At 43.1% G+C, this 21,177-nt stretch overlaps 1 protein-coding gene across 4 annotated transcripts in view; it reads right to left on the bottom strand.

Moving 5' to 3' along the window:
• Mtf2 (metal response element binding transcription factor 2) overlaps positions 1 to 18,251 on the bottom strand; it is a 58,967-nt gene extending 40,716 nt beyond the window's left edge. Inside the window, exons 1-4 of one of the 4 annotated variants that reach the window (XM_045138592.1) lie at positions 17,980 to 18,251; positions 1,215 to 1,231; positions 1,033 to 1,134; positions 831 to 912 (exon numbers count right to left, since the gene is read on the bottom strand). Coding sequence is in view for 1 of the 4 variants with exons in the window: in XM_045138591.1 (XP_044994526.1) it covers positions 831 to 912; positions 1,033 to 1,231; positions 17,980 to 17,984 (286 nt within the window). In the remaining 3 variants the exon portion in view is untranslated. Of the gene's footprint in view, positions 1 to 826; positions 915 to 1,032; positions 1,232 to 17,979 lie in introns of those variants that run through there. The other 3 variants (XM_045138591.1, XM_045138593.1, XM_045138594.1) reach the window with 3 other exon arrangements.
• Between the last annotated feature and the right edge of the window lie 2,926 nt (positions 18,252 to 21,177).

The following is a 21,177-nucleotide window of genomic DNA, read 5'->3' as shown; positions in this document are numbered from 1 at the left end:
AAGGAAATTTCATGTTTCTTGGTTTTCAAGGTAGGGTTTCACTCTAGCCCAGGCTGACCTGGAACTCACTCTGTAACCCCCAGGATGGCCCTAACTCAGTGATCCTCTCCTACCTGTCTCTGGAGGACTGAGATTACAGGCATGTACCACCAAGCCTGCCTTTAATTTCAGGTTTCTTAGAGACAAGCAATTTAAAAACTAGTTTACACTCATCTGCCACAATCCATTTCTCCAATTCGCTTGTCCACTTGCATGGGAACTACAAGTCTACTGCACTACTTCCTGGGTACTACAAGGAGTTAAATGCCAACCAATCCTTTCTACGACACTGTTAAGAAACCAATGAAGAAAGATCAACTACAAAACACTCCTCGGACAAGCTAGAAGGAAGGCTGAATGGACAGGCCCCTTCACTTTTACAACTTTCTGCCTTGGTTTTTCTTAGTTTTCTCCTTTAATGCCAATTTTATAAGAAAAAAAAAAAGAAAGAAAAAGGAATGAATAAAAGGCAAAAAGAGGATGGGAAGGAAGAAACAAAAAGAAACATCTACATTAAACTTGTAAGAACACCTAAAAAAAAAAAAGTCAACAGAACAGGAAAAGCAGAGAGAAAAAGATCCTTATGGTTTAGTTCTACTATCTACAGCCTCTTGTTCATGGAATATGGAAAAAGTAGTAATTATATTTGCAGGGTAATTTTTTAACTTCTTTCAAATGTGATACTGAGTTATAATACAATGTAGTTAATACTGTTAAACACTAGAAAATCCCCTGTTGAAGAAAACCAAATTTTAGTATAAATCATGTTTAAGAGAAATAGTAGCACCTGCCTGTTTGAATGTCCTTCCAGAGAACCCAGGATTTGGAACTGTCTTCAAATATGATGAAGCAGCTCTGTTTCAATATGTTTATCTGCAATACAGAGGAATTTGACTGTCTCTTAAAATTAATTACATGAAATTAAATTTTAAATTATTAAAAAGTTTATATATTGCAAAAACAGCAAAGATATCTAATGTTAAGGTTACTTGCCTTTTTGATAGTTCCAAGATAAAACAAGCCATCTGACCATCTAGCTAGGACATCCTGACCCTCTTCAAATTTACATGCTGGCTTTTTGGCTTTATGTCCATCCTGTAAAGACAGCTTGGTCAAGGATGTTGGGGTCTTTTGGTTTCGACGGAAAGGAGACCGCTTGTGGACCAGTGAATTACCTGCTCCTGTAGAGTCTCTGTTTAGGGAGTAAAAGACCAAAATATAAGGCTGACAGAGATAATAGCAATGTTATAGTTCATGTTAATAAAAAATTTTGATTTAAAAATCTTAATTTGAGAGAAATACAACAGGTACCCCAAATGACATATACTCTTCAAATACAATAACAACTGATAACATTTACTCAAAGCTTACACTGAGGGCAGAACTCAGCAACCACTCCACCAGAACATACTGGGGTAGTAATCACCACACTAACAGCAGAAAGCTGGTCTTGGTGACATAGCCTTCAAAATCACAGCGTGTGAGAGTTTCAGTCTGGGGGAATCTCAAGTTCCAAAGCCAGCATGAGCTACTTAGGGAGTTCTGGGCCAGATTGAGCTACACAGTGAGAGTCTGTCTGTTTCTCTCCCTCCCCCTCTCCCCCTGCTCTCTCTCACACACACACACACAAACACACACAAGGGGAGGAAGAAAAAATACCTTGAGTCTCACAACTGATCACACCAAGTGAGGCCATTGTGGAAAAGAAAAGCAAAGCTGGGTACCTTCAATCCCAGTACTTGAGAGGCTGAGGTAAGAGGATTGCCAGGAGTTCAAGGCCAGTCTGGAGCTACAGAGTGAGTTACAAATCAGCCTGGGCCAGAGTGAAAACCTAACCTCAAAAAACAAAAGCCAAAAAAAAAAAAAAAAATTTAAAGATTTAGGTATTAATCTCTTCATATGGTTAATACACTAGCTTGCATTAGATAGGTGTAATCACATTCAACTGGAGGGGCAGTTATGACTCCACTACAGAGAATCACTACTGCATTTATTTTTGGTGGAGGATGGGAAAGATTATCACAATACTAATACAAAAGCTGAGATTTTTTTCTTAATAGTTTATTGATTTATTTATTTTCAAGCATGTAGAGACAGAGAGAGGGAAATTGGTAGGGCAGGGGAAGAGAGAGATAATGGGCATGCCAGGGTCTCTAGCCACTCAAACAAACTCCAGATGCACGCATCACTTTGTGCATCTGGTTTTACGTGAGTACTGATGAATCAAACCCAGGTCATTAGGCTTTGCAAGCAAGCACCTTTAACTGCTGAGCCATCTCTCAAGCCCAAGAGTTTTTAAAGCATTAAAAATCACCAATTTTTTTACAAAACCAAATAAAAAGTATTAGGTGTTTATTCTTTTTAAGCAAAAGATCTCCAAAATGCTATGTTGCAAAACTGTATGTGTTAGTAGTAACTGTAAATAGGCATAATTTTGTAAACTGCCAATTTTCTTAAAAGTAACAGAGCAATGTTTGATTTAATGGTATCAATTCAGATGTTTCACTATGTAAACATAATAGACATATAACATAGCAAATAATTCTACATTAATGCAAAAGTTTAATAAAAATAAAACAAGAGGGAACCAAAGAAAGGGTATGACTCCTTACAATGCAATCTTCTGGACACGAAATGGCCCGGATATCTATGACCTCACAGTGCCTTGTACTACCTGCACAAGACTCTCATAATAGGAGAAAAAGATGATGATATCAAAAGAAAAGAGAGACTAATTGAAAGGGGGTGGAGGCTACAGAGATGGTTTAGTGGTTAAGGCACTTGCCTGAAAAGCCAAAGGACCCAGGTTGGATTCCCCAAGACCCACGTAAACCAGATGCACAAGGTGGTACATGCATCTGGAATTCATTTGCAGTGGCTGGAGACCCTGCTCTGCCCATATCTCTCTCTCATTCTATCTGCTTATCTCCCCCCCCAAAATAAATGAAAATCAAATATTAAAAAATTGTTTATTTTTAAATGGAGGACAGAATCAGAGTTTCCAGCAACCATACATTTAGCCAGAATGGGGCCCAGTTGCCAGTCCAGCAGTTCACTGGCAAAAGCTACTCCCCAGCCCTGCCTGAGCTGGCAAGAGCACAACTGCAGCGAAGGGATTCTTCACCCACAGCAGCACTGCAAAAATCAAAAAAAAACCTGAAGGAACTGACTGGAGTACTGAGTAGCATCTCGATCACACCTTCCAAGGCTCAGGGTCTAATGCGGAAGAATATAAGAGCCAAAGCAAGGGTAGGACTCCTTACAACGTGCACCCTCCAGACATAAAATGGCCTGGATATCCATGACCTCATAATGCCTGACACTACCTACACAAGACCATCATAAGAGAGGAAAAGATGATGACATCAAAATAAAAGAGAGACTGAGATGGGAGGTTAATATGATGGAGAATGGAATTTCAAAGGGGAAGGTGGGGGGGGGATTACCATGGGATACTTTTTATAATCATGGAAAATGTTAATAAAAATTGAGAAAAAAAATTCATTCATTAAAAAAAAAAAAAACCTGAAGGAGAAGTTTTCAAAATGCAAGAGAAAAAACAATCAGTAGTTTTCCTTTATATCAATAACAAATTTGCTGAGGAACAAATTAAAAAGAAAGTCACAATATCCTATACACACACAGCCCCAAAACAAGAAAAACGTTATCCTTAGGAATAAACCTGACCAGGAATTAAGGAGGTGAAAAGCTGCTATAATTAAAATTTAGGCTGCAGAAATGGCTCAACGGTTAAAGGTGTTTGATTGCGAAGCCTGCTGGCCCAGGTTGGATTCCCCAATACCCATGTAAAGCCAGATACACAAAGTGGCACATGTATATGACTAAAGTTCATTTGCAGTGGCAGGAGGTCCTAGCACACCCATTCGTATTCTCTCTTTCTCCTCACAAATAAAATTATTTAACCCAATTTAGAAAGCTAGAATATAAAAAGTCTCCCCATGCTCATGATTGGTAGAATTACTATAAAATGAATATATTTCTGAAAGCAAACTACAAATTCAATTCCAATGACTTTCTCCACAGAATTTTTTTTAATTCCAAAATTCATGAAAGCACAAAAGACTCCAGCCAAAATAATCCTCAGCAGGCAAAGGTATCATAATGCCTGATTACAAATTGTACTACAGAGAAATAGTGACAAAACATTGTGGTACTGGAACAAAAACACGTAAGTATACAGACCAATAGTATTCAACAGAGAACCCAGAATCCACCCATGTAATAACAGCCACCTGGTTCTAGACAAAGGTGCCAAAAATGTACCTTGGAGGAAAAAAAACCAGACACTTTAATCAATGGTGCTCATAAAAGGAATTAATTGGGTTGGAGAGATGGCTCAGTCATTAAAGACACTAATAAACAAAGTCTTAACTACCCACATTTGATTCTCCAGTACCCAAAGAAAGCCAGATACACAAAGTGGCACAAGTGTCTGGAGTTCATCTGTAGTAGTGAGAGGCTTGCCCTAGTGTACCCATTCTTTTCCGTCTTTCTTTTCTTACAAATACATACAATTAAAAAAAAAAAAAAAAGATAAGGAAGCCAGGCATGATGGAGCACGCCTTCAACCCCAGCACTCAGGAGGCAGATGTAGGAAGAGCATTGTGAGTTCCAGCCACTCTGAGACTACATAGTGAATTCCAAGTCAGCTTAAACTCTAATAAGATCCTACCTGGGGGAGGGGAAGATAAGTGGCTTGGCATGGTGGTGCAAGCATTTCAATCATAGCACTCAGGAAACATGGGTAGAAGGATCACTGTGAGTTCAAGACCAATCTGAGACTACAGAATGAATTCCAGGTTAGCCTGGACTAGACTGAGACCCTACCTGGGTCTCTAATGCTAGAGAGATGGTTCAGTGAGTAAAAGACTTGCCACACACACAAGCATAATCACTATTTTAATCTCCAACACTCCTCCATCAAAATAAGGGGCATGCACCATCATGAAAACAAATGATCATAAATGTTGGCGGGGATGTGGAAAAACAGGAACCCTTCTACACTGCTGGAGGGAATGCAATCTGGTCCAGCCATTGTGGAAAACAGTGTGGAGATTCCTAAAACAGCTAAACATAGATCTACCATATGACCCAGCTATAGCACTCCTAGGCATATATCCGAAGGACTCATCTCATTTCCTTAGAAGTATGTGCTCAACCATGTTTATTGCTGCTCAATTTATAATAGCTGGGAAATGGAACCAGCCTAGATGTCCCTCAACTGATGAGTGGATAATGAAGATGTGGCACATTTATATAATGGAGTTCTACTCAGCGGTAAAGAAAAATGAAGTTATGAAATTTGCAGAAAAATGGATGGACCTGGAAAGGATTATACTAAGTGAGGTAACCCAGGCCCAGAAAGCCAAGCGCCACATGTTCTCTCTCATATGTGGATCCTAGCTACAGATGATTGGGCTTCTGTGTGAGAAGGAAAATACTTAGTAGCAGAGGCCAGTAAGTTAAAAAGGAGACATAAAGGGAAGAGAAAGGAAGGGAGGAGGGTACTTAATAGGTTGATATTGTATATATGTAAGTACAATGATTGTGATGGGGAGGTAATATGATGGAGAATGGAATTTCAAAGGGGAAAGTGGGGGGAAGGGAATTACCAGGGATATTTTTTTATAATCATGGAAAATGCTAATAAAAAATTTTTTAAAAAGCGACCAAAAAAAAAAAAAAAAAAAAAGTAAGGGGCATGGTGATGCATGCCTATAATCCCAGTATAGGAGAGACATGGAATCATCCCTGGAACTCACTGGCTAGTTTAACCAAATTGGTGAGCTCTAAATTCAGCAAAAACCCCTTATCAGGGATGAAGAGATGGCTTAGCATTTAAGGTACATGCCTGTGAAGCCTAAGGACCCAGGTCCCACATAAGCCAGATGCACATGGTGGTACATGGGTTTAAGAGTTCATTTGAAGTGGCTAGAAGCCCTGGCGTGCCCTCTCTCTCTCTTTCTGAATTGAAATAAATAACTAAACAATCTTTTTTTAAAACCCATATAAAAGAATAAAAGTGGGGCTAGAGATATGGGTTTGCGGTTAAGGTGCTTGCCAGCAAAACCTAAGGACCCATGTTCAACTCTCCAGATCTGACATAAGCCAGATGCACAAAAGTGAGGTAAGTGCAAGGTCGCACATGCCCACTAGGTGGTGCAAGTGTCTGGAGTTCAACTGCAGTGGCCTCGCGCCAATTCTCTCTCTTGATCATTCTCTAAAATGTAATTAAAAACAAATACATAAAAAAGAATGAAAGTGGAGGGCTGGAGAGATGGTTCAGCAATTAAGGCCCTTGCCTGCAATGCCTAAGACCCAAGTTTGATTATCCAGTACCTACATAAAGCCAGATGCAAAAGGTGGCACATGCATCTGGAGTTCATTTTAAGTGGTTACAGGCCCTGGTACACCCAATTTCTGTCTTTTTCTCTCTCTCATATAAATAAAATTTTGTAACGCTAGGTAAGAGACAGAGAAAATGGGCACACCAGGGCTGCAAACCAACTCCAGATGCACGTGCCACTTTGTGCATCTGGCTTTATGTGGGTACTGGGAAATCAAACTTGGGTTATTGGCCTTTTTAGGCAAGTACCTTAACCATTAAACCATCTCTCCAGCTCCATACATAAAACATTTTTTAAATGTGGAGAGGAGGGCTGGAGAGATGGCTTAGCGGTTAAGCACTTGCCTGTGAAGCCTAAGGACCCCGGTTCGAGGCTCGGTTCCCCAGGTCCCACGTTAGCCAGATGCACAAGGGGGCGCACGCGTCTGGAGTTCGTTTGCAGAGGCTGGAAGCCCTGGCGCGCCCATTCTCTCTCTGTCCCTCTATCTGTCTTTCTCTCTGTGTCTGTCGCTCTCAAATAAATAAATAAAAAAATTAAAAAAAAATGTGGAGAGGAAGCCAGGCGTGGTAACACAGGACTTTAATCCCAGCACTCAGGAGGCAGAGGTAGAATCACCATAGGTTTGAGGCCACCCTGAGACTACATAGTGAATTCCAGGTCAGCTTGAGCTAGAATGAGACCTCACCTTGACAAAAAAAAAAAAAAAAAATGTGGAGAGAACAATTGAGGAAGACATACTTCTGGCCTCCACACACATGTACACATCCACATACATATATGACTATACACATACAAACACACTTGTATGACACCATGCAGACAGACATGCAGAAAATAAACAGAACAGGACTTATTCCACATTCAGCCCTGGACAAAGATGAAAAGACTGGTTGCTCATGAAGCTTTTGGTGGTGGGCTTTATTTCCTCTTTTCTGGCTCCTGGGCTGTTCATCTCTCAGAATTCGAGGTTTGTGTGTCCTGTAAGGTTTTGACATTCCCACCCTTGCAGTTTAGCTGCTGCCAAGGTGGGAAAGGATGGATATACGTGGGCCCTTAGACCATGTGGATGTTTCCACTCCTCACCCTTTGGTTCTCAGACTAACCTTCCCCTGCCATTCCCCCTTCTTTGGTCTGAAGACTCTCATCACCACTCCTGAATTTTACAGAATATTATACTTCACAACATTAAAAAAAAAGCAGAACAAAGTTTATAGAGCAATATTATTTATTCAGTAAAAACATGCATATAGGGGCTGGAGAAATGGTTTATCAGTTAAGGTGCTTGCCTGTGAAGCCTAAGGACCCAGGTTCAATTCCCCAGTACCCACATAAGACAGATGCACAAACTGGTGCATATATCTGGAGTTTGTTTGCAGCACCTAGAGGCCCTGGCACACCCATTCTCTCTATCTGCTTTTTTTCTCTCTCAAATAAGTAAATAACAATAAAATATTATATACACACATATATATATAAAAAACATATACTTTAAAGGACACATACATATACAAGAGCAATTGTGTGTGCATGTGTGTGTGTGTGTGTGTGTGTGTTTTGTTTGGCAAGCACAAGGGCCTGAGATGGCCTATGACCACAGGAGTTCAATTCTTCAGCACCCATGTAAACAGCTGGGCATGTCCATGAATATCTGTAACCCCAACCCTATGGAGGTTAGAGACTGGACAACCTCTGTGGTTTGCTGACTAAGGGGGAAAAAATGACAAACACAGGAGGTCTGGATTGAGTGAGAAATTCCATCTCAAGGAAACAGGCAGATGAGTGAAAATAGTAAGACACCCGATGTCTCCTTTGGCCTCCTCATATATGCTCAACGGGATGTGTGCATCCGCATACACACATCACATTACAAACCACATCACACAAACACACTCCAAAAAAAAAGATCTTAGACTTTCATCAAAGTACTAATAGTTGCTGGGTGACGTGGCATATGCCTTTAATCCCAGCACTTGAGAGGCAGAGGTAGGAGGATCGCCATGAGTTCAAGGCCACTCTGAGACTACATAGGGAATTACAGGTCACCCTCAGCTAGAGTGACAGCCTACCTTGAACCCTCCCCCCAAAAAGTACTAATGGTCATCTAAACATTATTTACAGGGGTTGGGTATTTAGCTCAGTGGATGAGCGCTTGCCTAGGGCCCCTGGGTTTGGTCCTTAGCACGGGGGGGGGGGGGGGGGGGGGGGGGGAGGACAAATATCACAAAAAGACCAAAAAAACAAAACAAGGGAACTAAAAATTACTTACAGATAGCCAGGAATGGTAGCACATGCCTTTAACCCCAGCACTCAGGAGGCAAAGGAAGGAGGGCAGCTGTGAGTTCAAGGCCAGCCTGGGCTAGAGGGGACCTTACCTCAAAAAATAAATAAATAGGGCTGGAGAGATGGCTTAGTGGTTAAGTGCTTGCCTGTGAAGCCTAAGGACCCTGGTTCGAGGCTCGATTCCCCAGGACCCACATTAGCCAGATGCACAAGGGGGCGCATGCATCTGGAGTTTGTTTGCAGTGGCTGGAGGCCCTGGCGCGCCCATTCTCTCTCTCTCTGCCTCTTTCTCTCTCTGTCTGTCGCTATCAAATAAATACATAAAAATAAACAAAAAAATTAAAAATAAATAAATAAATAAATAAGCCAGTCACGGTGGTGCATATCTTTAATCCCAGCACTCAGAGAGGCAGAGGTAGGAGGACTGCCATGAGTTCAAGGCCACCCTGAGATTACATAGTGAACCAGGTCAGCCTGAGCTATTGTGAGACCCTACATCGAAAAATGAAAAAAATAAAACTATTTGTGAATAGAAAATGTCTCCACAGTGACAGTTTAATGGTTAACAGTGACAGTATTTTGCAAATACTTGCTGACTTATTAGTTCTGATGTAGCTAGTAACCACACAAGAACAATACAAAAAATAAAAAGAAGCTGGACATGATGACTTACTCCTTTAATCCTAGCACTTGGCAGAGTTAGAATGATCACCATGAGTTTGAAGCCAGCCTGGGACTACAGAGTAAGTGCCAGGTCAGCCTGGGCTAGAGTGAGACCCTAACTCGGGGGGAAAAAAAGAAAATAAAAAGAAAGCAAAACAAAAGCAAAAAGAGAACTATGTACAATACAGAGAAAAACAAAGTCAGCAAAGCCAATAATTCATGAGAACACAGATAAATGCAAACTATGCACACATTCATGAGCAAGGTGAAAACTGGTGAAGTTATTATACTACATAAACAAGACTTGCACTAGTAATTCAGGAAGATTGAACTGAATGGAAATTTCAGAGTTTTCATATAATCCTGTAGACTTTGGTCCTAAGACCAAGGAGGAAACAAAATAATAAACCTGTGGTGTCCTTGATGCAAGCTACTAGCTCTACTTTGGAATTTTTTAAAAAAGGGGGGGAGGGCTGGAGAGATGGCTTAGCAGTTAAGGCGTTTGCCTGTGAAGCCAAAGGACCCAGGTTCAATTCGCCGGTGCCCACATAAGCCAGGTGCACAAGGGGGCACATGCATCTGAAGTTCATTTGCAGGGCTAGAGGCCCTGGCGTGGCATTCTCTTTCTGTCTGTCTCTCTGTCCTTACAAAAAAAAATAAATAAATAAAATTAATTTTAAAAAATAAAAAAAAAAAAAAGAAGCCAGGCATGGTGGCACATGCCTTTAATCCCAGCTCTTAGGAGGACGAGGGAGGAGGATCACCTTGGACTAGAGTGAAACCCTACCTTGGGGGAAAAAAAATCCAAAGAAAAGTGTGAACTGGATCTCAACTATGAATAAAGGTCACACAAATAAAAGAGAAGGCCAAGAATCAACAAGTGGTGTGATAAGGTCATTCACTGCTACTATCAAGTTTCCTATCTACAAATATTTACCTATTGCACTACGTATTAGTCCCAACTGGTATCATCTATTAGTGATAAAATGGTGTACTTCTAGACATGATTTAATTAAGTTTCCCTCCATCAGGACTCCTTCCCCTTCTCCATTTTTTGAAAAACTGATTGCTATAGTTACCTTCACATTGCTAAATGCAACAGAGGACCAAAAGCATCAGCGAATGGGAGGAAAGTTGTGGATCCTGGCTTACAGTCTCAAGGGGAAGCTTCATCATCATGAGAGAAAAGCATGGCCTCAGCGGAGTGTGGACAGCACCAAAATTATACCAGTTTTGAAGTTTTAAAAGCACACGAGTGCTAGAAAAGTGCTTCAGGACTACATAAACTACCTTCTATTAATAAGTGATGGGGAATTCATGAATTGCTAGCAAAAAAACCTGAGTCACCTGGCGTGGTGGCACACACCTTTAGTTCCAACATTTGGGTAGCTAAGGTAGAAGGATCGCTACCTCACCCTGTGTTAAATTTCCAGGGCTGGAGAGATGACTTAGCAATTAAGACACATGCGTGCAAAGCCAAAGGGCCCAAGTTCAATTCCCTAGGACCCACGCAAGCCAGATGCACAAGGTGGCACATTCATTTGCAGCCGGTGAAGGCCCTGGCGCACCCATATATATTCATTCATTCATTCATATTCTCTCTCTCTCTCTCTCTCTCACACACACACACACACACACACACACAAACACACACACGTATAACAAAATATATATTTTTTAAAGTTTCCAAACTTATTTCCATGCCTGGATTCCCCTAGTACTTCTACTTTAACTGGCATCACTGTCAAAGTGCTTCCTTTCTTAACTACTACTTATAATGATGGTGTCCTGGATTCCTCCTTCCTTTAATGTACTGACTCTTCCTTTAAAACTCAACTCCCGGGCTGGAGGGATGGCTAAGCAGTTAAGGCATCTGCCTGCAAAGCCAAAGGACCCTGATTCAATTCCACAGGACCCACATAAGCCAGATGCACAAAGTGGCACATGCAGAGGCTGGAGGACCTGGTGCACTCATTCTCTCCATTTGTACACACACATCTCTCTCTCTCTTTCTCTCTCTCTCTTAAACAGAAGTTTAAAAATTAGTGAATACTTACAACTCAATAACAAAAAAAAAAAATTTTGAGTTCTTTAAGTTTGGGCAAAAGACCTAAACAGTACTTGAAAGAAGGTATATAGTTGGGCACAGTGGCACACACCTTTAATCCCAGAACTCCAAAGACAGAGGTAGGAGAGAGAGAAAAAAAAATTGGCATACTGGGGCCTGAGCCACTAAAATCAAACACCAGGCACTTGTACCACCTAGTGGGCATATGTGACCTTGCACCTGCCTCACCTTTGTGCATCTGGCTACATGAGATCTGGAGAGTCAAACATGGGTCGTTAGGCTTCACAGGCAAGCACCTTAACCACTAAGCCATCTCTCCCACCCCAAACATTCTACTTTAAAAGGCAGATTACAACCAAGGGTGGTGGTACACACCTTTAATCCCAGCACTCCGGGAAGCAGAGGTAGGAAGATAGCCTTGAGTTCAAGGTCACCCTGAGACTACATAGTGAATTCCAGGTCAGCATGGGCTAGAGCAAGACAGCGAAAAGCAAAAAAGAGAGAGAGAGAGAGAGAGACAGGGAGAAAGATAAATAAAAAAGAAAAAGAAAGAAGGTATATAAAGCTGGACGAAGTGACACATGCCTGTAATCCTAACACTAGAGAGGCAAAGGCATTAGGATTACCTCCAGTTCAAGGCCAGCCTGCTCTATATTCAGGTTCCAGGCCAGCTATGATTACACAGCAAGACCCCATTTCAAACAAACAAAACAAAACAAAAAAAGGGCTGAGATGGCTTAGCAGTTATGGCGCTTGCCTGTGAAGCCTAAGGACCCATATTCAACTCTCCAGATCCAACATAAGCCAGACAGACAAAGGTGAGGCAGGCTCAAGGTAGCACATGCCCACCAGACAGTGCAAGCATCTGGAGTTCAACTGCAGTGGCTGGGGCCTTTTCTTTCTTCCTTCCTTCCTTCCTTCCTTCCTTCCTCCCTCCCTCCCTCCCTCCCTCCCTCCACCCCTCCCCCCTCCCCCTCCCCCTCCCCCTCTCCCTCTCCCTCTCCCTCTCCCTCTAAAAATAAAAAGTAGCTGGGCATGGTGGCACACACCTTTAATCCCAGTGCTTGGGAGGCAGAGGTAGGAGGATCACTGTGAGTTCAAGGCCACCCTGAGACTGTGAATTCCAAGTCAGCCTGGACTAGAGTAAAACCCTACCTGGGGGGGAGGGGAGGAGAAACAGGGCTGGAGAGATGGCTTAGCAGTTAAGGTGTTTTTGCCTTATGTTGAATCTCCAGGTCCCACGTAATTCTAGTTGAATCTCCAGGTCCCACGTAATTCTAGACATACGGTGATGGAGGTGCGCAATGTCACACGTGTCCGGAGTTTGTTTGCAGCGGCTAAAGGCCCTGGCATGCCCATTCATTCTCATTCTCATTCTCATTCTCTCTCTCTCTCTCTCTCTCTCTCTCTCAAATAAATTAAAAAAAAAAAAACAGACAGACAATACCAAATATTGGTGAGGATGTAGAGAAATTGAAAAAAACCTCATAATTGCTAGAGGGATTATATAATGATGCAATCTCTTTGAAAAAGAGTTGCTTAAAATGTTTTACATGAATGTTCATAGAATTAGTAATAGTAAAGGGAAGGTAACAACCAAAATGTCCATTTTCCATCTGAGTAGCAATGTTTTATACACACATACACTTCATACAATGAAATTTGTTATAATACGTAATAACCTTGAGAACATTATAATTAGTAAAAGAGGCCAGACACAAAAGTCAATATTATACAATTCCATTTACAAGAAACATCCAGAATAGATACATTTATAAACACAGAAAGTGCATTAGTGGTTGCCAGGGGCTAAGGAGAGAAGGGAACAAGGAATGATTGCTAATGGATTCAAATTTTCCTTTTGGCATGATGAAATGTTCTGAAATTAGATAATAGCCACAGCTGCAAAAATCATGAATACACTAAATATCACTGAATACCTTAAAAGGGTCCATGTGAATTACATACATACGAAGATAATAGGGGCTGGAAAGACTGCTCAGTGACTAAGGCATTTGCTTGCAAAGCCTAATGGACTGAGTTTGATTCCCCAGGTCCCATAGCCAGATGCACAAAGCGGCACATGCATCTGGAACTCTTTTGCAGTAGCTAGAGGCCCTGAAGTACCCATTCTCTCTCTCCCTGACAGTGAGTGAGTGTGTGTGTCTGTCTGCTTGCAAATAAATAAATAAAAATATTTTTTTAAAAAAAAAGATAATGGGGGCTGGAGAGATGGCTCAGCAGTTAAGGCATTTGCCTGCAAAGCTAAGGATCAGGGTTCAAATCCCCAGTACTCACGTAAAGCCAGTTAATAAGCAAATTGTAGATCAAACCACAACACTATATATAGGCTAGAGGGATGGCTCAGCAGTTAACTGTGCTTGCTTTCAAAGCCTGATGGCCCAGGTTCTATTCCTCCTTACCCACATAAAGCCAGATATACAAAGTGGTCCATGCATCTGGAATTCTTTGCGGTGGCAAGAGGTCCTGGCAAGCCTATTCTCACTCTCTACCTCCTTCCCTCCCCTCCTCCCCTTTTCAAATAAATAAATAACAAAAATAGTCTAAAGACCCACAGAGACTTCTACATTCCAATTTAAGGTTCAAATGCTGTATTTAACTCCAAGAAACAAACTTTCTTGGGGCTGGGGAGATAGCTCAGTGGATAGGGTACTTGCCACACAAGCATGAGACCTGAGTTAGGATCCCCAATAGCCAGAAGAACTTCCAAGCTCTGGGTCCAATAGGAGTCCCTATCTCAAGAAAAAAAAGGTGGAGTTGGAGAGAAGGCTCAATGAATAAAGCATTCATTGCCAAGCAAGCCTGAGGAATCCCCAGAATCCGCATAAAGTTGGACATGACACAGTGTGTGCCTGTAATCTCAGCACTCCCATAGCAAACATAGCTAACAAACAAGGTAGAATAAAGAATGATACCTAAGGCTGTCCTCTGACCTCCACACTTGAGCCATAGTATACATACAGTAAAAAAAAAAAAACAAAAAAAACAGGCGTGCGTGGTGGCATACACCTTTAATCCCAGTACTCAGGAGGTAGAGGTAGGAGGATCACAGTGAGTTCAAGGCCACCCTGAGACTACATAGTGAATTCCAGATCAGCCTGGGCTAGAGTAAGACCCTACCTCGAAAAAACAAAACAAAAATAATAATAATAATTAATTTTAGACAGTCTTACCAGGTGTGGCAGTTCATACCTTTAATTCCAACACTCAGAAGGCAGAGGCAGGAGGATTGCTGTGAGTTCAAGACCACCCTGAGACTACACAGTGAATTCCAGATCAGGGTCTAGGAGACCCTACTCCCTCCCCGTCAAAAAAAGAAAAAAAGAGGGCTGGAGAGATGGCTTAATAGTTAAGGCACTTACCTGCAAAGCCTAAGAAACCAAGTTGGATTCCCCAGGATCCATGTAAGCCAGACACACAAAGTGGTGCCTGCATTTGGAGTTTGCTATGCAGTGGCTGGAGGCCCTGGTGTGCCCATTCTCTCTTTCAAAAGGGGCATGGGGGAGGGGGCTGGGGGGAAATGCCCAAAGGTGACCTTTATATCTCATGACCTCTAAGCCCCAATAAAAACAAATTCACAAAAAAAGAAAAGGAGGCCTGAAGTGATGGTGCAAACCTTAAATTCCAGTATTCAAGGGCCAGAGGCAGGAGGATCCCCATGAGTTGGAGACCAACCTGGGGCTACACAAAGAGTTCCAGGTCAGCCTGGGCTAGAGAGTGAAGAGACTACTATGAAGAAACCAGAATGAGAATGAACAAGATGGAGAGCAATAGAGGAAGACATATGACATTTAACTCTAGTCTCTTTAAAGAAAGGAAGGAAGGAAGGAAAGAAGAAAGGAAGGAAGGAAGGGCTGGAGAGATGACTTAGTAGTTAAGACACTTGCCTGCAAAGCCAAAGAACCCAGGTTTAATTCCCCAGGACCCAGGTAAACCAGATGCACAAGGTGGCGCATGTGTCTGGAGTTCATTTGCAGTGGCTGCAGGCCTTAGTGTGCCTATTCTCTCCCTCCCTCTTTCTCTCTCTCTCTCTCTCAAATGAATAAATAAAAAATTTTAAAAGGTAAAGAATTAGGTGGAGAACAATAGAATAACATATATGACACTGACCTCTAACCTCTACACATGTACACCTTGTCTGCATATACGCAAAAAAAATTTTCTTGAACAGAAGAAACAAAAAAATCTATGAAGGGATATATTGCATGGTATAGATAAACAGCAGTTAAGTCTACTTCAGAATAAAGACACTGGACATGACAACTCCTCAGAGGCAAATTTCCCCACCTATTAAGACAGATTACCACTATTATGATGTCTAGTTTGGGGTCAGATTTTAAAATTATAATAAAATATGAATGAAGTAGATTATCTTTTCAAAGCCTAATGGAAAGGTCCATTTATAATCCATGACATCAAAAAGCTAATGGCCCACAGCAGAACACAAAATAAAATTCCTTTCTGAACAAAGCTTTGCAACATGCATAACTTAAGATGTATTAAATAAACTTGTTTCAGCCAGGCATGGTGGTGCATGCCTTTAATCTCAGCACTCCAGAGGCAGAGGTAGGAGGATCGCTGTGAGTTCGAGGCCACCCTGAGACTACACAGTGAATTTCAAGTTAGCCTGAGCTAGAGTGAGACCCTACCTTGAAAAAACAAAAAAAAAAAAAGAAAGAAAGAAAGAAAAAAATAATAAACAAACTTGTTTTATCTAGAAAAAATTTAAATACAGGATTTCCCACTGCTAGTTCTAAAACTCTGTGTGGATTTCACCTTGTTAGGTAAGACTGTCCGTTAACAAAAATATGCAGTATCAGGAAACAGGTGCATTGTTAATTCAAATAAAGCATTTTTAGCAATTTAAAAAACTGAGCCTAAGCAAATTTTGAAGTGTAAATTCAAAACCTTTTTTTTTTATATTTAGGATCACAAATAATTTCACCTTCCATTCCCTCTCAGATGATCACTGCAAGTACTTGGGAGGGTAAACAACTTTCTCAGTAGAAAACAAAATGGTTTATTTTGGAAAATTTAAACTCAACTGTTGAGCCAGATGCCCTAGCTCTAGAGCAATCACAGCTCTAGAGAAGTGCAGGCAGAAGGATTGCCAGAGTCTGAGGGCAACCTGGGCTACAGTTTCAGACCAGCCTGGGCTCAAAGCTAGATCCTACTTCATGAAACAAAGCAAAACAAACCAAAAACTTGGCTTCAGTAACTGTGCATCTAAAGCCTTGGTCAAAGTGGTTCCAGTTGAAAGCACTGTCCACCCTCGTAAAAGGTAATTTAACAATTTAGATATATTTTATTTTAATCTACAACAAATACTTAATTCCCTACCTCCACCAAAAAAAAGCAATATTCAAAAGAAAATGAAAAACATAGGAATTGGAGTTGAAAGTAGCCTGTAGGCAAGGTGGTATACAGATCACATAAAATCTATCTGAAGGAAAGTTACAACTAGACCATCTGGTGTCAAATCAGCCACTATTTACATATTTGTACCTCTGTGACCTGCTTTGGTACTTCCCTTTATGTTACACACAGGCTTACATAGGTCTTCACATTCGAGTCAGTATAACATGGTTTCCACCTTTAACCAAAGCTAAATGTCTTAAAGAATAAAGTAACATTCCGTAATCTTTCTTCCCATTGTTCAAGAACTGTTCTCAACTCCCCCGACAAATCCATCTGTTCCTTCCAATTGCTTCCAAAGAAATATTCTAACCTAGGACACCAGATTGTAAATCACAGTCAAGAGTTCTGGCAACTACTTTAGTATCCTGTTAGGAAATCTTGGCAAATTTAGATTTTAAAGAAGCCCTTAAAGCGTATATACCTAGGTTATTAGAAAGGAATACACATCTACATTGGAGCAAGGATATGAGCTAGACTTAACGTCTCAGTACGATCCAAATAAAAGACAAACATGTCTCTCCCGTCTCGTCTGACTCGCACCTTACAGCTTCCAGGGTTTGCTTCCTCGGGGTCCCCGTCATCCCCACACTCCATCCACAGCCCTTGCAACGGACACCGGCCCCGTTCCAATTCCACACAATTTCAGCTCTCTGATTCCCAGCTGCCACTGCCCCTAGCGCCCCCTAAGGTGCCAGGCAACCCCTTCCACTGGGCTCCCCAGCCCTCCTCCGATACCCATCCTGGTCCATCCTGCCCCTCCAACCGCCTCCGCCCCCAGGTTCCTTCCTGCCCACCCCCAGCCCAGCCTCGCAGATCGCAACGTTGTTACCTCGTCCCTCCAACCGACTCCCCCAGCCACCCCCGGGCCCCCACGCCCCTGCGGCTTCTTTTCGGCCCCGGTTTTCTGCAACATTCCGCGGGCGACTCCTTCCCGGCCATTCTGCCCACACCCACGCGCGCGCGCGGCAGGGCACCCACAAACAAGAGTCCCTACCCCCGTCTCGAGCCTCCATCTTCCCCCCTTTCGCGACTCGCTTCCTTTCTTCCTCCCCACCGCCACCCACCCACCGCCACCGCCACCTCCTCCGGAAAAGCGGCCTCCCAACGCCAAGGTCCTCTCACCTCATTCGGTCACTTCAGTGGTGCCAACCGCTTCATACAGGAAAACAGGACCAATCGCGTCCCCCCGTGGGTGCTTCCCCGCTGAGCCCGGGCACTTCTCTGGGCACCCGCGCCCCACCGGGCACCCCGCGCAGACAGACGCACGCACGCACGCACACGCCGAGGCCCTCGGGGGACGAGGGTCTGGTGGGGGCGGGGAGGGGACGAGCGAGCGTTCGCACACCGGCCTCAAACACAGAGCACTTCGCTACAGCCCTTCGCCATTTTGGTTTCCCGCGGAGCGCCGGTGCATTGTGGGAGCGCGCAGCGGCTCCGCGGCCGAATGGCAGCGCTCCAGAGCCGCGGAGGGGCGGGGCCTGCGCGGCCGGCGCGGAAGGACACCGCGCCCTGCGTCCCCAGCCCGGGACGAACAAAGAGGGACTCTTTAACGTTGCGGTGGGACCGAGTCCTTCCGCTGCCGGCGCTGACAATAGTGACTGCTGCGCTGCCGGTGCCCGGCTCACCCTTCGCTTGGGTCTTTTAGAAGCAGGCTTGTGCCCACCTCGGGTGGGCGTAGCATTTCCCCGGGCAATGGGACAGGCCGCAAAACATCTTGCCCAGCGGATTATCTCTCGGTGGGGAAAACCTTTAGGAAAGCTCCGTATCTTACCTGCCCCTCCACCTCCAGGCCTACTGTTAGAATCCTGGTGCAGGGGAGAACCTGGATACCAATCTTCGATCACGGGTTACGCTCCCAGCCACAAACTTATCAGTAACTGATATGGAAGTTATTTCAGACTCCCCCTCCCCCATTTGACAATGAACGGGATTTGGTTGTTTTTACGTGTTTTGCAATCTTTCCTAATTGTAATGAAGTCCAAGCACTCTCTTCTGCAAAGCAGTTTAGGAATACAGAACTTTCACACTAATGGGACTCAACCTTGTGACGGCAGACCCTCAAGTGACAAAAGTGAGAGCCCATGCTTCTGACCATGTTCAGATGAACCCAGCACCTCTTAACAGCCACCTTTATAGTTTCATAAACGTGTCTTTTAGAATTATGTTTTGTCCCAGATTATGTCACAGGGATTATGAACACCATGTGTTTATCCGTCTATCTAATCTTATCTCTGTCTCTCCTTATATATCTTTTAAAATACCGCTTGTATTTCAGAAGGGGTTGTGTATGACTATATTCTCAAAATTTGGCAAATAAACACATTAATCTTATGTATTGTCTTATTCGATATTGCTCAATTTTTTTCTTTTTTAATTTTTTTTTATACAGGGTCTCATGTAGCCCATACTGGCCTTGAACTCCAAGTGCTAGGATTACAGGTGTGTACCACCATGCCCCACTTCAGCATGTATGAATAACCTGAGCCCAGTGGCTCACACCTTTAACCTTGCCTTAAAAAAAAAAAAAATACTGGGCTGGAGAGATGGCTTAGCGGTTAAGCGCTTGCCTGTGAAGCCTAAGGACCCCAGTTCGAGGCTCGGTTCCCCAGGTCCCACGTTAGCCAGATGCACAAGGGGGCGTACGCGTCTGGAGTTCGTTTGCAGAGGCTGGAAGCCCTGGCGCGCCCATTCTCTCTCTCTCCCTCTATCTGTCTTTCTCTCTGTGTCTGTCACTCTCAAATAAATAAATAAATAAATAAAAATTAAAAAAAAAAAATTAAAAAAAAAAAAAAATACTGAGCCGGGTGTGGTGGCGCACACCTTTAATCCCAGCACTTGGGAAGCTGAGGCAGGAGGATCACTGTGAGCTCAAGGCCACCCTGAGATACATAGTGAATTCCAGGTCAGCCTGGGCTGGAGCAAGACTCTACCTCAAAAAACAAAACAAAACAAAAAAATACTTTGATGATACCCTTCCATTCTGTGCATAAGTAATAGTCCTAATATTTTAGGTCTTCTTACTTCACTTTCACTGTATCTGTAACCTTTCAAGTTTCAGGCGCATGTATACATGTCCGTAATGTGTGTGGGCACTTGTGCATGCACCCAAACTTTGACCTTATTTTATTGAATCAGGATCTCTCGTTGAGCTCAGAGCTCACCAGTTTGGCTAATCTGGGCTCAGCCTGCACCAAGGTTCTTCCTCTCCACCTCCTGAGAACTGGGATTATAAACACAAACCACCATGCCCAACATTTACAGAGGTGCTGGACTCAGGTCCTCACACTTGCACAGAAAGCATTTTACCGACTTGGCCATCACCCAAACCCTCAATTACAATGGTTTCTTGCTTGCTTGCTTTCCCCCACCCCACACCCCCGAAGTAGGATCTCACTCTAACCCAGGTTGTCCTGAAATTCACTATGTAGTCTCAGGGTAGCCTCAAACTCACAGCCATCCTCCTACCTCTGCCTTCCAAGTGCTGGGATTAAACGCATGTGCAACCACGCCCAGCTTCTTACGTTTTTTCTGCCCCTTCTTCTGTGATGTTCCCTGAGTCTTGGAGGAGATGAGATAAATATCCCATTTTTGAATGAGCAGTCAACAGTCACTTTGACCAGTTATGAATGTACATAGTAATCACAACATACTGCAAAAAGTATCTCTGGGGCTGGAGAGATGGCTTAGCTGTTAAGGCGCTTGCCTGTGAAGCCAAAGGACCCAGGTTCGATTCCTCAGTACCCACGTAAGCCAGATGCACAAGAGGGCGCATGCATCTGGAGTTAGATTGCAGTGGCTAGAAGCCCTGGTGCACCCGTTCTCCATCTCCTCTCTCTCTTTCTGCTTGCAAATAAAAAAAATAATGAAATTAAAAGCATCTCTGACCAAAGCTGGGAGCCGTATTATTTATGGACATAAAATTCAGAAGGCAGTCTGCGGGGCTCAGCCCATTTAGTTTAGCAAAACAACAGTATCAGTCTCCCTATCAATAGCATAGTTTCTAAAAAAAATTGATTTTCAAAGTCTTTGTATATATTAAGATCAAGTAAAGTTTTGACTTACATGTAGTAGATACAACCCCAAATGGGCTCAGACAGACAGGGACTGGGGAGATGTCTCAGTAGGTACAGCATTCGCTGTACAGCATGAGGACCTGAGTTTGCATCCCCAACATCTGGGGAAAAGCCAGAAGTGTTGGGCTGGAGAGATGGCTTAGCAGTTAAGGTGTTTGCCTACAAAAGCTAAGGACCCAGGTTCAATTCCCCAGTACCCATGTAAGCCAGATGCACAAGGTGGTGCATGCATCTGGGGTTGGTTTGC

Source organism: Jaculus jaculus, chromosome 19, assembly GCF_020740685.1.
Source record: "Jaculus jaculus isolate mJacJac1 chromosome 19, mJacJac1.mat.Y.cur, whole genome shotgun sequence".
Classification (NCBI taxonomy): Eukaryota; Metazoa; Chordata; class Mammalia; order Rodentia; family Dipodidae; genus Jaculus; species Jaculus jaculus.
This window is presented reverse-complemented; position numbering and strand designations above follow the sequence as displayed.